The sequence below is a fragment of the Diuraphis noxia genome, unplaced genomic scaffold, assembly GCF_037042655.1.
Source record: "Diuraphis noxia isolate RWA-SAM2 unplaced genomic scaffold, SU_Dnox_SAM2 contig0001, whole genome shotgun sequence".
In the NCBI taxonomy this organism is placed as follows: domain Eukaryota; kingdom Metazoa; phylum Arthropoda; class Insecta; order Hemiptera; family Aphididae; genus Diuraphis; species Diuraphis noxia.
The window spans coordinates 95,517,161-95,535,526 of record NW_028301711.1 but is presented as its reverse complement, the minus strand read 5'-3'; the positions used below and the strand labels follow the sequence as shown (position 1 = coordinate 95,535,526).

The window sequence follows — 18,366 nt, the reverse complement described above, 5'->3', positions numbered from 1 at the left end:
TTATAATCTATATAATCTTTTATATAAAATATTTTATTTAACAAAATTAGAATTTTAAAGGTAGTTATATGGCAAGTGTATAAGGAAGGAAATAAAAATGAATATTAACGTTACGGCTCCGACGAACGGTTACCGAGCACATATGTGAGATTTATAATACGTCAGTATGACATATCTATAACATATTATTTGAAAGATTTTTTACATAAAAAACAAGAAACCATTATAGTGAATTATAGTAGGAGTTAATTTATTAGCCTTTAGAAAAAAACAAAACATACAGTTAGGTCTGTAATGTTGTATATTTTGATAAGCAAATAACATATAAATAAAAAAAATTTATAACTGAAATATTAAGAAAACACTTTTTCTTTAAATTAATTTACTAAACATTTGTTACACAATGAATTATTTAAAAATGATTTAAGTCATTAATTAAAGTTGTAACTGAAGGGAATTTTTTATCATTATTGTCAAAAATTTCAAAAAAATACTGTTGGATAAAACTCCATATATGTTGTACTTCGATCGGATATTGTAAGTTTAAAGAATAATACGATTTAAAGCAGATGTCTAAAGCTTTTAGAGGAGTCTCTAATTTGTAATAAGTGTTATTTATGACCGTGTATGATTCAATAGGTGTAGGATTGGAATGGTCTTCTTGATATGCATCTACACTATGTCCAACAATAATAACATACGGCTGTAAGGTAGTTTCAAATTGAATTGATTTGTCTACCTTTTGTGTGTGGCTTGTCTTTAATTCATTTGCATCCTATAATAAGTAAAAAAAAATATAGTAATTTTAGTTATTTTTGGTTTAAGCAGTAGGTACATGAAAATGTCACATGTGTATACTTGTATTAAAATACTATGAAGGATTCAATAATATTTTTATTTTGAAAAAAATTTAAATAATTATTTATGAAACTTACAGCAATAAATTTTATGAAAGCTGAAGCTTGCTCCACTTTAGATGGACGCCAAGTCGAAGGTGTACTACAATGTTTTCTTTTTTTATCCAATTTTAATGTAATTGGTTGAAATAAAAATGGTATCAGTCTCAAGGCTGCAATGGTATCATTACCTAGGTAGATATTAAAAATATTATAACTTATTATATTTATGAGGTATAATATAAATATTATAACATTATGTTAAATAGTTTACCAGAATTTGAAGGAGCTCTAAGTTCTTGTAGTACCAAAGTCTCTTGCACGCCAAATTTGATTTTGTGTATTTCAATATATTTTATTAATTTGACTATAAAACCATCAAACTTAGTAAATAACAATAATTTCTTATCTGCTGGATATAGTTCTTCAAAATCAATTTCAATCTATATAGAAAATAAAATATATAAATTCAAGAAAACACTAAAAATTTATTAATTAGTAACACTATTATGTTATAAAAGTGTTTGAGCCTGTTTATTCGGAGCAATTAATTATTTTATTTAGATTTACAAATTATCATGCAAATTATTAAAGGTGAAATATTACAACTTATTTACCAAAAGGTAGCCTGCAGGTTTTTTTAAAGCGGGATAACTATGTGTTTCTAAAAATCCTTTCTTATTTCTAAATTTAGAGGTTTCTTTCCAATATTTGTACAAAATGTGTTCAGGCTCGACATTGTTTTTTAGCCATTGAATTCTGTCTTCATTATCTATTGCAAATAATAAATTATTTTATTTTCTAAGTTCTTGATGATTGTAAATCACATTAAAAGAATTAATATAAAAACTAGTGGTAAGTACCGGCATCATCGATTGCATTATTTTCATCATCATTAACACATGCTATAGTGGCAGGAGCTCCAATTTTCTTTATTTCTTTTTTTAGATTACAATATTTATCGTACAATTTCCCTCTAGTTGGAATTTGGATTTGTCCAGTTCTGCAATATGGTGTGTAATATGTGTCCTTAGATTCAGTAGGGAAAATCATTTCTATGCCTAAACATGGGATGTATAGTTTTAGAATTAAAATAATTTTTAAATAAAAACTATTTTTTATTATTTACCTTCAGCTAACAGTAAAAATTTTGATTTATTAATTTGGTGATCTGGTTCAGTTTGTAATTCATGTTTGATTAATATAGATGTTAATGTATTTCTGGTAACACTATTTAAAATGCCATTTGTTGTGTAAAATTTTAAAATCATCAAACCATCTCGGCATTTATTCAGAATTTCCTTTACAATGTTTCCCTAGAAAAAGTTTTAGACTCAGTTCTTTTACTTTTATCAGAATACAAAGGTTTACAAAATATTTATACCTTTTCGGGATCAACAACTGGTATCATTTTTGTCAATTGAGTTGAGGCAGGAATACTTTCTAAAATTATTTTGTGGATATTAATGGTAACTTCAATTTAGTGGTCAATATTTATTGAATTTGAAATTTATAAAAAAAATTATTTAACACTAGTTGGCACTTACCATCAATCAATGTATTACATCCATACATTATTAAAGATGGTGTTATTAAACCTGAAGCGTTATCATCCATTTCAAATGGTAAACTCTGAATATCAATACAACCTAAATTATCTGTAGTTATGTCTTCTGAATCTAATATTATGAACATATAATTAAATTGTTTAAAGGTACCTAAGGAGATTATTTTTTGCTAATTATTAAAAAATTTAAATACATGATGTTCCAGGATTGATAGAAATATTTTGACCGTGTACATCTTTGTTAACTTTCTGTAGGGATGCAAAATAAATGTAACATAAAACACAATTAAGACGAGTAGTTTATTACTAATTACTTGTAAGCATTTCAAGTTTTGATGAGCCAAGTAATGTAAAAACATTTTGTGGGGTTCCTCTAAGTCTAAAATGTATAAATGCAGTACCTACACCTAATTTAATTTGTATGCACCATAATACTCCGAATAATATTCTGTTCTACATTATGGAATTCAAAACCTATGTTGTGATTATATAAGATAACTATAAAAAAATTTCAAAATATTTTTAAAACATTAATAGCTTATGAAATAAGGAGTGTTGTTCGTTAAAAGAATCAAGGGGGGTATAGACAGTCTTGAAAATTCCTGGGCACGCCACTATGTGTACCCACAAAATACAAATAGATACCTATTCAATTATTTGTACTAAGTCTAAGTATTGTTTTACTCACTTGATTCTCTATAAAATTAACAAATTTACTATAAAAAGAAGATCGTCTACCCATCTTTGGTATAAGCTCTCTAATCATAGACTCTGTTAATGTCAGAAATTGCTCACGCCCAATTTCTTCTTCTGAAATAATATATAGATAGGTATTTAAAACTATTAAATATAAATTGTAATGCATTATTAAATATTTGGTCCAGTATTGTACAGACGTATAGTAGGTAGGTACCTAATATTATATCAAAAGGATACTCTGGATACTTAAAGAAACACATGTAATTTAATTTTTAGTTTTTCATAGGTTATAGTACCTAAGGCCTTAGACCACAAATCAGAGTACAAATACAAACACTAAGTGTATTTTTAATGTTTTTAATAAGGTTATTAAATTATTAATCAATGATACCTAAGTATCTACATAACAAGATAATAATATATTGAATTAATATATTAAATATTTACCTACAGGCTACAACCACAGATTTTATAATACGCTACAATAGTCATATTATAATAGTCATAATCACAAATAATATATTCCATATTATACGAATACTATGAGCACCCTAACTATGTTATTTTATAAATAATAAGGAGATAAATATAAAAAGTATTAACTTACCGGAACAAATGCAGTTTGGTTCCCACGCGAATTTTTCGATTTTTTTTTTACCAAAATGTGTGTTTCACGACACTGAATACAAAAGTCTAATTCCAAAATTCTCGCAAATCATTATTTTGGAAGTTATAGCCATCCAAAGTTTGCGATTTTATGTTTATACGCATATACGCGCAACACTACTTTAATGCCGTGCACATCGCCAATATATACGCACGTTCGCTGTAGGTAAGTGACCTAGCAAGTAAACTGAACCTTAAGTAACACAAATGACTCATGTCTTAAAGTCAATAAACTTCACGGCTCCCGGAGCCTATCGGCTCCGGTCACCGGACTCGATGGCCAGATAAAATAAAATAAGTATAAGTGGCTCCCTTCGCCTGTCGGCTCCGGTCGCCAAACTCGAGGTCCTCTGGACCTCTCGTTGGATGGGGGCTCGGCCCCCAAACCCCCCGGGGCTTAAATAGCAAACCTGGGGGGGGGGGCGACCCCTCCGGGGTCGCGGGGGGGAGAGCGTCCCTGCCCTGCGGGCAGCCTGATGACCTAACAAGTAATCTGAAACTAATTTAACACAAATGACTCATGTCTTTAAATTCAAGGGACCCCCGGTTCCCGGAGCCTATCGGCTCCGGTCGCCGGACTTGATGGCCAGATAAAGTAAAATAAGTATAAGTAGCTCCCTCCGCCTGCCAGCTCCAGTCACCAAACTCGAGGTCCTACGGACCTCTCGTTGAATGTGGGCTCGGCCCTCAAACCCCCCGGGCTAAAAAATCAAACTTGAATGGGGAGGGTTATTGAAAACAAACATTTTTTGCAATTTTAATTTTATTTAAATTTTTCAATATTTTATTAATCGTCATCCGTTCCTGTAGAAGAAGAGTCTTTATCATCATCACTTATCAAAACATCGTTTTCTTTTGAGTTATACAGCTCACCAGCAAGTTTAAAAAATTCCGTTAGAGGTTCAATGTTTAATATACGACACCTTTTCAAAAACATGTACTTTGCTAAATATCCACCATAAAACCGTTTTTTACGACAATATTGGGAAAGCGAAGCCTTGGCGTGACGCCACATTCCCTCAACATTATTAGTGTGTGCTCCGGTTTCTGGGTTTTTGAATTGAATGGAATGATTCACTGTTAAATGAACATACCCTTCATCCTCCAAACATTGATAACTCTAGTAAAACAAATTAACACAATATCACAACTCAGTACCACAATATCCCTCGGCACAGCCCACATAGTAAAAACTAAATCTACCTTCCAACAATCGCTGATAATTGTAGTCCCTGGCAAGATCCAATCATTGATTGCTCTTAATAGGGTATCTTTATCTCGCTTTTCTACGGGTATTAAAAAACAAGCCCCAGTTTCTCGCTGAACACCACCAAAAATCCACTGCCCCTCTACACGATGCCCGCGGTTATATTTTCTTCGACCAAATTTGGACTCATCAATTTCAACAACTTGTCCGACTCCACCTATTATATGAATTAATTATTTTAATACTATAAAAAAATGATTTATTTAAGTTTAAACTAACCTATCTTATTATGATTCGTAATCATAGCCTCGAAGACGACTTCTCTATGAAATGATGACCAATCTACAGCAGTATGTTGAGAAATTCGAATTTGTTTAACAATAAATGACAGTGACACGTTTTCTAACCACAAATATGCAAACGATACTATTTGGTATAACGACAAATGCGATTTATGAAAAAATGTATCTATGCGAATCGATCGATAATAGTCACATTTGTTTTTTTGTTTATTTATAGGTGCCCTACATCTCCAACTAAACCCGTCTAAAGAACGTATATCGCTGTATAATTGTAAATAATGACCATTTTTACATTTTAATACACCATCACGGGCTAACAAATTCCACGATTGCAATTTTTGTATAACACTCATTGAGACGGGGCCATTGGTTTTATGCTCAAATATATCATACAACTCAATAAAATTAATAGATGTCATTTTAAAATGATATGTTGTCGTAACTGTAACAAAAACTGTAGTGATCTGGAGTACGCTTGTAGGTACTAACATAGCAATCTTCAAAAAGTAATATTTAAAACGAAAATAAAACATTATCAGTTCTATTGCCTTTTGAAACTCGTTAATTAAAATTATAATGAGGTAGATATCTACATAAAACTAATAAGTTAAATATAACTTTTACAAAAATATAATTATAGGGTATAATCTAACATTTTTCATCAAACTACTTTAGATAATATTGTAATAAAATAAAATAACATATAAATGAGAGGCGAGAATACGAAAACGTAAGAAAGTGGGTATCTAAAGCCGGTTTGCGCGCATGCATGCGTAAATACTAAATACGTGAAATCGCAAACTTTGGATGGCTATAACTTCCAAAATAATGATTTGCGAGAATTTTGGAATTAGACTTTTGTATTCAGTGTCGTGAAACACACATTTTGGAAAAAAAAAAATCGAAAAATTCGCGTGGGAACCAAACTGCATTTATGCCAACTTACCTTTAAATTGTTCGATCATATATTCAAAACCCCATTCGGACAAAATATTTTTCGTGAAGACGTCCATTAAAATAATTTCACAAGCAACTGAAGCAACAATAGGTTAACTGACTGTCTGACTAAAAAATCAAGACAACAGTACAACAGTACAACACTATAAACGTATAGTATATTAAAAATGCTAGTATATTTTATGCAGCGACGCAATATAACGAATAACTATGAAGGCAAATGACAAATTGACAAAATATTTTAAAATGGTAAATGGTTGTCATTGACTTTTGACTAAACTGACTGTCGCGCTTGCGGAGTGTGGACTGCAGGCTGCAGGACGTGCAGGGAACCGGGAACGAGATTACAGCGTCGGTTGATATATAAGTAAACAACGAAAAAAGAAGAAAAACCCAAACAAATTAAAAATACTAATATTCTTGATTTAAATATAGCAAATTTAAGAATATACCAATTTATAGCTAAACGTTGAGTGGAGACAACTAAACGATACAGTGAAGATTTTAAGCAACCATGTAATTGTAGTTGCTTCAACTAAATTGATCAGTTGAACAAATTGATTGTTTAACTTTATTATTCTGGTTCTATTGACTAAACCATTTAGGTATCTTATAGTAAATCTAACTAAAATTTAGTTACTTCAACTATATTTTTCCCAACTAAAAATATTTAGTTTATATTTTTTTCCGTGAGTGCATGTTTAATATTTTCTATAGTAAATGACCTGCGATTGTCCGAAAGTAAATTCTTATACTTTGAGAAACTTCTTTCTACATCTACTGATGTAATTAGTGCAAATTGAAAATGAGCAATATCGAAATTATTGAGGTCGTCTGGAAAGTTTTGGTTCGATTTTGCTGTTGTTCTTTAATTTTTGGTAAAAATCTTAGTTTTTAAATTGTTAATAGATTTTAATTGTTTTTATATTTTAGATTCTATAAAAAGAGTGAAAACATTTGAAAATGTTCCAGATTGTGATATCTCCAACCCTATAAAAAAAATCCTGGCTAGCACAAGCTAATTATCGCTTAATAAAATCAAAAAACAAAAATGATTCTGCTACTCTTGTAGTAAAGCACTTCCTATAAATATTTATTTTTTTGTTAATGTATATCATAATAAAAAAATCAGATTCCCATCCAATTTTTCTACTTTTTATATTTATTGTAATATGTTGATATTATATTTCTATCATACATAAATTGAAGATCAACTTTTTTATTTTAATTATACTCAATGTTTGTTTCAACTAATATTTTACTACAAAACAAAATACTTATTACTAATATTTTATATACATACATACAAGATGTTTTTGATTTTATAATTTTCACGACATTTTAATACATAATATTAATATTACATTGTATTTAATAATTATTATTATTTATATATACTACATACATATAAAAGATGTTTTTGATTTTATAATTTTTACGATATTTTAATACATAATATTATAATATTATATTGTATTAAATAATTTTTTAGTTGTTGAGTTCAAATTTATTTTTATTATATTAAATAAATATAAATTAACACTTTAATGATCTTTTTATATTGTATATATTAAATAATAAATGGTCTTTTAATTGTAATTGCTTTATTATTATTCATTTATGAATTATTCTGGCATAGCTTATAATTATAATTATAATACATAAAGAAAAATTAATGTTATTTTAAATAAATATATAGGTATATATTTTTATACATATAAAAAAATTAATAATTATAACTAATATCATATCTAGATTCTTTACAATTATTTTACTACTATACGTACTTCAGACATATAGTTTAATTCATATAATTAATTTATATAATTCATTTAGTTAAACAAAAATAATAAGGGTGTATTATATATGCGTAGTATATATATTTTTAAATTTCAAACCATTATCAGAATCAACAATAAATTTGAATACAAATATTTAATACACTAAAAAACATCATAAAATCATTTATTGGAAATATGTAATAATTAATGTGATAGAAATTTATGTAAATCATATTGTAAACATATTAATATTTGTGCTAAAACATATTCAGATCACGAATATACAACTTAAAAAACATTTTTTTATAATATTTTAGACATTAAAATATGTCTCTTTAACTTATTATTTAAACATGTTGACAATATTTTATTGCTGTGTGGGACGCAATCACACATCGCGAATTTAACTAATTATAAATATAAATTATTTCGTTTTTAAACGTACCTATCTATTAATTATTGTCTTATTGATTTTTGATCAATTAGGTACCAGTGGAAAAAATACTTTCAAAGATAACTAGCCAACAACCACCACTAGTAAGAACTAAAATAAAATAAATTATTTAATTCAAATAAAATTTGAATTAAAAATTTAATTCACATATTTTTATGTTTTGCGAAAAGGACACTTTTTATGTGTAATATAATATGTTTTTAGATTCTGAGCGGAGCGATGAATGTATTGATTTTACCATGATGTGTGTTTTTTTTTTTTTTGTGTGTCTGTCATCACGTTTTGGGGCAGTAAAAATCCTTCGATTTTTGACTTCAGTACCTCGTTCGATCAGAAAGTGAATCTAGTTGGTACTTTAGGGGGTCAAAAGTAAAAAATTCTTAATACTTTTCTAAATAATTGAGAAAAACAAACTAAAAATTAAGGGAAAAACGGGAAATTTTACGCACACTCATTTTTCGACAAAATCGATTTTGGTTTTTGATGTTACTTTAAAACAAATGACCATAGATACATGAAATTTTCACCTAATGTTTATATAAGTATATTATATCCACCATGCAATTTTCAAAAATTTTCGACTTAAGTTGAACTATTCATAGGCATTTCAAATTTTCGATCATTATTAGTTTTTTTTAAATTAATATCGATAAAAATTTATTTGTTAGGCAGAAAAGCTTGAAAATTTAATACAAGGCTTCTAACACATTGTTACAATAGCAGTTGAAAAATAAAAGAAATTCATGGTCACAATTTTTTTTTATAAGCATTCAAAGTTTGAATTTTGACAAAATACGTAAAAATCACGAAAATTCACAAATTATTTTAAGCTAGAAATTCATAAAAAATTTTCTTTTTAAATCTTAGATTTAAAAATTTAATACAAGATTCCTTACAAGTTTTTCAATCTTTATCACAAATAAAAAGTCCACCTGAAATTCAAATTAAATTTTTATGAGCATTTTAAATTTAAATTCTTACAACATTGGATTTTCACTTTTAGTGATTTCCTTATTTTGGTGTAACTCTAAAACAAATTACAACAGATACTTGAAATTTCGACTGAATGTTTATATAGGCATGTTATATGTTTGATAAAATTTTCAAAATATTTAGATTTGTTTTGAGCTGTTTACTGACATTTTAATTTTTCAACTTTATTAGTTTTTTTTCTATAAATATCGATAAAAATTTATTTGTTCGGTAGAAAAGCTTGAAAATTTAATACAAGGCTTCTAACACATTGTAACAATAGAAGTTAAAAAATATTAAAAATTCGTACGCACAATTTTTATTTATAAGCATTTAAAGTTCAAATTTTGACTAAATACGTAAAAATTACGGCAATGTTCAAATTATCTTAGATAGAAATTCATAAAAGTTTTTCTTTTTAATTCTAAGATTTGAAAATTTAATACAAGGCTCCTAACATATTTTTACAATAGAAGTTGAAAAATAAAAGAAATACATAAACACAAATTTTTTTTTAAGCATTCAAAGTTTGAATTTTTACAACATATTATGTAAAAATCACGAAAATACAGACATTATTTTAAGCTAGAAATTCATAAAAAATTTTCTTTTTATATCTAAGATTTGAAAATTTAATACAAGGCTCATAATATATTTTTACAATAAAAATTGAAAAATAAAAGAAATGCGTAGTCACAATTTTTTTTTTACAAGCATTCAAAGTTTGAATTTTGACAACATATATAAAAATCACGAAAATTCGCAAATTATTTCAAACTAGAAATTCATAAAAATTTTTCTTTTTAAAACTAAGATTTGAAAATTTTTAATAATCTATAATATATCCTAGACAGATAAACCGTCTTCGCTCAGAATCGTTTTTCGTATACAATGATATAATATCATTGGATTCAAATTTAATTCCATCCATTAGAGTAACCCAATTGTAACCTTCTGTACAGCAGAGCGACATACACGACTTACCCGCTTTTTATATATATATATTTTTATATATTTATATATATATATATAATATGTAACTCCACTTATATGTGTTTTGTAAAGTATGCCTAATGTATGAGTATATTATATTTTATTGTTTTAATTTGTCTTAGATAGAAAATGCTCCTGGTGATAATATTAGTATAATATTGATGAAAGTGTAAAGGATTCTGCGATTTGTGTTAATGATATTTCTTTATTTACTAAAACACCTAAATCATTAACAGATGAGGAAAAACAAAAGGTAATATTTAATATAGGTAGCTAAGTAATATGATATTATAACAGTGAAATAGTCAGACGATTGCTGGGGCCTCACATGACCCCCAAAAAAATGTTTGACTACAGCACTCTATTATAATATTATGTTTTGCAAGCATTTAGACTTTGAGAGTTAAAAAATCATATTTATTTATTATAAATATTATAAATAATTAATATGAAATCATAAACAATTCCTAACTTATTGCTTTTTCCATAGGTTTTGAAACAGATTTGGGTTCCTCCTAATAATTTTACAAATTGATAATGATAGGTAAGTTAGCTGTATTTGATATATTTCCTAAATTTCTACGCTTATGAATTAAATTTTTTAAATGTCAATAGGTAATTAATAATTTATGGAGTTATTCAAATACAAATGGAAAGATTCATCTGCCACTGATGCTAGTATGCTTCTGAAGAGTATTCAAGACTCAGAGTTTATAGTTTCACTATATGTTACCGAGGTAAAATTAAAATAAAATATGAAATACATAGCTATATAAATTTAATGTAAATAGAATTTCAATTACCTATTTAATAATTCAATTGAATAAATTATAAAATTATTATAGTTATTATTATTTAGAATTAAATTTCTATAATTATAGAAATACAAATGTATTAATCTGAAAAATTTTGATAATAGTTAGTTGTTTTATCTTAGGTATTGTTTTCAAATATGGATTGCCAGTTTTCAAACAGTTGCAGAAAGAAAAAATTGATTTAAAAAATAAACAATAAATTTAATTTAAAATATAATTAGTGTATTAACAGATATACGAGAAGCTTCTGGAAAAGAATTTAAATTAATTTTCAATGAAGCAAAGGTAATATAGAAACCTTATAATAGAATTAATATAGATAATGTATATTTTATATTTTAATCTAAATATTCACTTATCTAGAAATCTGCAGACCTATTTAGGATTACTATCAATAGAAAACATATAACAACCAAACAAACTAATAGAGCTAATCCTCAAAATATAAAATCAGATGAAGACTATTTTCGAATGATAATATTTTTTCCTTTAACTGATGAAGATAAAACAGAATTTCAAAAGTTAGTTGATCTATATTTTCTCCTATTATTAATAAGCACAATGTTTTGGCTGAACTCAAAATGTGGAAACTCAAATTAGCTTCAAGCTGTACAAATCTAACAAAAAATGGATTAGAAGCCTTACAAAACTGTGATAAAGATATTTATCTAAAAGTACAATTTTTGTTTAAAATATTAGTTACTTTACCTGTTTCTACAGCAACACCTTAATGCGGCTTTTCCACATTAAACGTTTAAAGTTATACTGCAGAAATTCAACGAATGAGGTTTTTCTTATATTATTTTCTAATATTGATATGCTATTTATAATTATCTAATATATTATTAATTATTTTTATTGTATTAGGAACGTCTTAACGGACTAGCAATTTTATCAGTTCATCGGACAATAGACATAAATATTGATGTAGTAATTGATGAACTGGCAACTAATCAAAGAAAACTTGATTTTTTCTTATTTATAGTAATAATAAGTATTTTTCATTTACAATTTATATTGTTAAATGTTCTATGTAATAGCTACTATTATAGTAAAAATAAATATTTATGTTACTATTATTTTTGTACTAAATTTCTTATTGTTCTTATTGTAAATTTTATTTATAAATTTATTTCAAATCTAATTAATAATAATCAATAATTTATTTTTATTTATTAAAAATAATGATCAATTGGTTTTCAATGAATATATGGTGTGTAAAGTGTAAACTGTGCAGTATTTAGTGATCGAGTTTTGGAAACATCAAAGGGGGATGTGGGGGGCTAAATTAATTAATAATAAAATAATAACCTAACCTAACCTAACCTAACCTATAACAATTCTTAAATACCTACTCCACTACTACGGTGTATTTGATCAAATTCTCGAATCACTACCTCGAGAGTTCTCGAAGATCAGTAAGAATGTAATAGTACAAATTTAGATAGTTTAAATATTCATAATTAGTGCCATTCTCCAGCTCTTATAAGAGTAGAGAACGATACGCACCCATAATATCTATTCACTCCAAATCAATATCATTATAATGCGCACCTTATTTAAAGTTTACTTACTCCTAACAATAATTATAATCATAATTATAATTTATTGTTTATAATATTATTTAATATAACTATTGGGAGGAGCCTTAGTTGTATTAATGAATTATTTATATTATTTTATTAATAATTTTAATTTCTATTTTAATTCAATTATTTTCTCTTTTAAATGTTGGTGTTCATGTCTACAAAATTTGAATCTAAATTTGTTGTCCTTTGGATTAAAAATGTTTTGGATAACATATTTTTTGGTGTTCATTTCGAAAAAAGTTCCAAAATACACCGCGCAACCGCACGCTTTCAATATCTTAAAATGCCATATAATTTATATTTTATTATTTTTCTAGAGCTCAAGTCCACCTCGCGCCCCTTCCAAAAACTAAGAATTTTTAATCTATATTGAATTTCCTCTCCATTAAAAATTGTTTAAAAAACATAAATTTCCGTAATCATTTCGAAAAGTCCTCCAAAGCATATCGTTTTTTTGGAGGCCAATTCCCCCACATTTCCCCTTCTTATACAGATTTAATTTTTCGACGTTGGGCCTTTGGATTAAAATGATTTGGATAATATAATTGTAGGTGTTTAGCCTCCCATGTAGGTTAGGTGTTAAATTAGAAGGGTTCTAATTTCTATGGTGCATACAAATTGGCAAGTTGCCTCCCAACACATAATTTCTAATAGAACTAATGAGTGTAGTGATGACCTATTTTTATTATCCGACGTCCGTGGTCCATTGATGAGATAATTAACAAGTTATTATATATATTATATAAATGTATGTTTAATATGGCAATATAGCTAAATCCAGTTGTATTTAAAAAGATTTGTTTATGTGTAGTTCCAATGGACAAAGCGTATGTAATTTTTTAAGAGCTACCTGTTCAACATTACGATTTTTTACCACGTTTATTGAATTACTATCTATGTTAGAACCTGATTTTTCTCCAGACTTTGGAACTATACTATAAAATTGTTCTTCATATATTTTTAGTGTCGTATAATTTTATTAAAATGATTTAGATGTTTTTAATAATTTATGAGCATAATGAGAGGTCTTTTACAGTTAAAATAGAATCCAGTTTATTGTTCTATTTAGTATAACTAAGTTTTATTGGGTTCTGTATTTTATCGAATGACATTTAGATATTTTTAAACTCACCCTACAACCCTGTTTAACCAAAATGTCATGTTAATTTCTTAGAATATTAGGTACAGTATGACTGTTGATTGGTTGTTGTTGTTGAATAGTATAAAGTACAAACTTTGCCCTCTTAGCAAAATTGAATCAATTGTCTGTAAATTGTAATTTACTCTTTGAAATTTTAGATACATTTTTTAATAAGTGTATATAGAGAATAGTATTTTACTTTTGTTTTATAATTTTAAATATCTTGTTTTTACAATATTTTAATCACCTCGTTTTTATAACACTCTATTGATAATAAAATGTATTATCCATTAACATTATACCTCTGGTAATGATATAGCCTTTTCAGTTTTTATACATACATTATATAACGCTATAACCCTTATATTACTCAAAAATAAAAATCAGTTAAGATAAAATCAAACATTGGTATATAATAGATGATATTTTTTGTGTTACCATATATGTTAGTAGTTCAGATTAGTTAAATAATTTAAAATTTGAATATGTTTAATATTTTTAATAATTATCAATTATCATTCGTCCATGGACCATCCTGAATTCTGAATTATATCTGAAAAATAAATATTTTTAATGAAACTCCTCACAAGACACGAATAGGAAATAGAGTATGCAGGAATGGCGGTTACGTACCTTATCTGAGTTGATAAGCGCTCAACGTCTGGGAGGCGAAATTTTAAAACATGCTACGCCTGATCATTTAACCAATGATCTGCGCATGCGTGTGGACTTATTTTTCAAGTCAATTTATAGTCTGATACACGAATACACGATTTTCATTATATCTGTGATTATATCTTGGCTGATATCACATTATATGGGCATACGTAATATTTAAATTTAATAATTATGATTTGCCGCTAGAATTCATATACATAATAATAACAATTTTATTTTAATCATTTAATGATAACAATTTTAAATATTTACTAGGTATTTACTATTTAGTATTTGAAATTTGAATTTAGTTCAATTTATAGTTGTGACCATGATGAAATAACATATTAACTCATATATATTACTAATTATTACTTATTAAATATAATGTCGAGATTATAATAATGTTAATTTATAGATACATACTGAATTTAAATCTAATCCTACTAAAAGAAAGTATTCGAAACATATTTGGGAATATTATTATCTTAAAGTATTCAAATACATATTCTGAATAGGTACTTTAAAAAGTATTATACCCAAGTCAGCAACATCCCTTTTTTAGTCTCAATTAATCCTAATAAACAAAACGGTTTAAGGATATAGGATTGTTTATTATCAGTTCTGCACAATATGTTTTTTTTTTTTTTTAATTTCTGTTTAATATTTACATATTAATTCAATTAAACACTTGCTATTGAAATTAAAGGATAGGTTAAAAAATAAAAACTTAAATGTTTTAAATTTATTGAAATTTTATCTATTTTTTTTTAAATTATAGTTATACTATAAGAACTACTTTGCACTATGTGTGGCTCCTAATAACTTATTATTTTCTACATAATATGATAGTAAATGAGGTGTTTTTAATACTTTTGAAGGTAATTGTGTTGGATCAAATGGTTTTCTTTTAATTTGAAGTCTTGATGTCATTTTCTGCACATATCCATGTTCCATAGTTCTTTTCCATTTTGGATTTCTTCCTGCTGCCAAGTTCCTTCTACCACCTATTTCTGTTTTGCGTCTAGCTCTAGTAGTAGGTTGAACTCCTATTTGCTTAGTGCCCATTAATTTGGGTTTTTTTGAATTTGGATTTAATCCAGAATATTTTCCAAAAGTTTGCATAGCAGAATTAAGGCTTGCATGTGTACGGACATTTGTTTGAAAAGAATTAACAAAAGCTTTCATTGATGGTAAAAAATATTCTTTGTCAGATTCAAAAGCTCGTTTCATTTTCTCAATAACTTCATTAAAATTTGTCAACGCATTTTCAAAATCTTCGGCAGGAGGTGTTTCTAGAAGATTTTTAGGTTGATTTTCTTCAATTAATTGTATACTTTTGCTTATATCTGTGACTTGGTAACTTAATTGATTATTATTGTTCATCGTTGCTTTATTTATTTTATTTTTTTTGATTAAATCCAGTTTATTTGTATTAGAATTTTCAATTTTTGATGGACCATACCATCCAGATTCAATGTCTGAAGAACCTGTAGCTATAATGTGAAGTTTTTTTCTTGTCTCTTCAGTTATAGGTAAGCAAATATTAAGATCAATATTTAAATCATTAGCAATAAAAACTTGGTGTTTGCATGGAAAACCTGTGTTGGGGACAAGAACATATTCCATGGTTTAGATCTACTGTGTATTGAGTATTATGTACCTTGTTATTCACTTCAAAAAGTGAGCAATGTGTGTCACTTATTTTATATGATAAATTAGTTTTTAACGTTTTACTAATGTTAATTTTATTTTTAAAGTATTGTGGGGGTCTATTAGCTGCGATATCTAAAAGTTTTATCTCATAAAAAGCATCCAAGTCGTTAACAATGAAAAAAAATAACTGGACTGGAGAATAAGCTTTTGTCCTATCCAGTATAACATATTTTATTATCTTTATCCCAGCTTCACTGATGTTATTAGTATTTTGTCCCCGTGTAATTAAACCTTTTCGAAAGCAAAGTGCCCACTCTTGTCTTCTTTGATATAAATTTTGAAGGTATTTTACAAACTTTGGGAATTGTTTTACTAATGGTTTTTGAAGTGCATTATTGTATGTAGTTTCTAATTCATCTCTGTCTTTTGAGTATACCATATTCTTTTTTCCAAGTAAAGGGTTTGACGATAATCTAAGGGCACGCCATGGTTAATATCCCATAAATATCTCCATGCGGCCTGTAGTATGTGGAAAATACAAAGCAGAAGTTCTGACTGAGTAAATGCTCCATGTAATGCATTTCGCTCAGCTGTTGAGTCATCTGACATAAAAATCTTGGGACCTACTTGACCTCTTCCTCCTAAAGCATCTAATGGAAATAATGATTTCCATAGTTCTAAACCAACTGAAATTACAGAAGTTGATTCGCTTGTCAAAATAATTGTACCCACAGGTAGACCACCAGCACAACTGTTTGTGTATATAATACAAACTTTGCAACCATATCTATCCACATTGGCTGATGCATCAATAAAAAGTATCTGCCCACATTCGTCAAAGCCTACACTGATTCTTTTCATTAAGGGTGTTAATATTGCTATGGCAAAATTTCCATCATCAAGTATTTTCATTGCAGCTACCTTTGATTTGCATTCCGTGTTATACTCTTCAATTGCTTCATTAAGAGATACCATCATGTCATTGCCATGAGCTACTCCAAAATTTTTTTTAAACATTTTGTAATACAAATAGTAAACCCATTGTGGGTCAGGTAATTCTCCTCTATCACCAGCAGATACATAATAATTATTACCTCTCTCAATTCTTAATTGTGATTTAAAAGCAAAAAGTGCTTTAGAGGGTGTTTTCCCTTCCTCAAACAATTTCAAAATTTTAGATTTTACTTCATCTGATGGAATTCTGTGTTTAATAACTTCGGCCCTTAAAATTTCATGATTATGTGTGTGTTTTAATACAATTTCTGCTTTAGTTTGTAAATTATTTTTTAAACCAATTTTATCATTTCTGTGAATAAGGCATAAAACCAAAAATTTAAATTTAAGTTACTTTAAAATTAATAGTTACACATACCTTAAATCTTTAATAATTTTCAATCCTAAAGTAGCTTTACAATTGTAATGTTTCTGACTTGGAGTATTACCTATTTTTGGTCTTGTATCATGATGACACCGAAAACGTTTCTTTAACAATACATTGAATATATATATATAAGAATAAGAATTACTAGCATATTTTATATTGTATTTATAGTTTCTTAATATTTTACTATTTTCACCTTATAAATAATTTCAGAAGATTTAGAGTTTCTTACACTTGTGGACAAAAATGTTATTTTACTTTTTTCTCTCATAGTTAATAACCAAGAATTTATATTATCAACTCCAAAATTGTTAATATCAAACTTCGCTATGAATTGTTCCTCTCCTAAGCTTGTGTATTCAATTACTGTATAATCATATCCATCAGGGACTATACTCTAAAATTAATATTTTATACATATCTAAATAAAATATAATTACACAAAAGAGAAAATTGCACAAATTAAAATATATTTTTAGAGATGTACGGTATATTTATTAAATTTATTTTGACTTAAAATTATTAATTATACCTCTAAATTATAATGCATAGATTGATTTGTTTTTTGAAACATTTCTGATTTTAATAAACTGTCATTTTTGATATTTTTTACAGACTGTAAATTTAAATTTA

At 27.0% G+C, this 18,366-nt stretch overlaps 2 protein-coding genes across 3 annotated transcripts; both read right to left on the bottom strand.

Moving 5' to 3' along the window:
- Nucleotides 1-411: 411 nt before the first annotated feature.
- LOC149062546 (uncharacterized) lies at nucleotides 412-3,514 on the bottom strand. Of its 2 annotated transcripts, XM_089217088.1 has the most exons (9): nucleotides 2,658-3,514; nucleotides 2,444-2,575; nucleotides 2,281-2,339; nucleotides 2,026-2,212; nucleotides 1,760-1,957; nucleotides 1,514-1,668; nucleotides 1,171-1,339; nucleotides 936-1,087; nucleotides 412-775 (listed from the first exon to the last, which is right to left on the bottom strand). In XM_089217088.1, the coding sequence occupies exons 2-9, from the start codon at nucleotides 2,511-2,513 to the stop codon at nucleotides 413-415; spliced, it is 1,353 nt and encodes a 450-aa protein (XP_089073214.1). In that variant the 5' UTR covers nucleotides 2,514-2,575; nucleotides 2,658-3,514; the 3' UTR covers nucleotide 412. The 2 variants fall into 2 exon arrangements, with proteins under 2 accessions (XP_089073214.1, XP_089073213.1); XM_089217087.1 differs by having other exon boundaries at nucleotides 2,444-3,514.
- An 804-nt stretch (nucleotides 3,515-4,318) lies between these two features.
- Nucleotides 4,319-6,244, bottom strand: LOC149062545 (uncharacterized). The gene is made up of 3 exons (XM_089217089.1): nucleotides 5,315-6,244; nucleotides 5,032-5,252; nucleotides 4,319-4,948 (listed from the first exon to the last, which is right to left on the bottom strand). The coding sequence occupies exons 1-3, from the start codon at nucleotides 5,868-5,870 to the stop codon at nucleotides 4,616-4,618; spliced, it is 1,110 nt and encodes a 369-aa protein (XP_089073215.1). The 5' UTR covers nucleotides 5,871-6,244; the 3' UTR covers nucleotides 4,319-4,615.
- Nucleotides 6,245-18,366: the final 12,122 nt, after the last annotated feature.

Excerpts from the sequence above, each read along its gene's own strand:
- LOC149062546 (XM_089217087.1), bottom strand. The coding sequence starts at position 2,591 with ATGTTCATAATATTAGATTCAGAAGACATAACTACAGATAATTTAGGT. Across the intron at positions 2,340-2,443 it reads ATGTAATACATTGATTGATG|AAAGTATTCCTGCCTCAACT; the intron begins GTAAGTGCCAAC and ends AAATAATTTTAG. Across the intron at positions 1,340-1,513 it reads AACCTGCAGGCTACCTTTTG|ATTGAAATTGATTTTGAAGA; the intron begins GTAAATAAGTTG and ends TTTTCTATATAG.
- LOC149062545 (XM_089217089.1), bottom strand. The coding sequence starts at position 5,870 with ATGTTTTATTTTCGTTTTAAATATTACTTTTTGAAGATTGCTATGTTA. Across the intron at positions 5,253-5,314 it reads TACGAATCATAATAAGATAG|GTGGAGTCGGACAAGTTGTT; the intron begins GTTAGTTTAAAC and ends TTCATATAATAG. Across the intron at positions 4,949-5,031 it reads TTATCAGCGATTGTTGGAAG|AGTTATCAATGTTTGGAGGA; the intron begins GTAGATTTAGTT and ends TTGTTTTACTAG.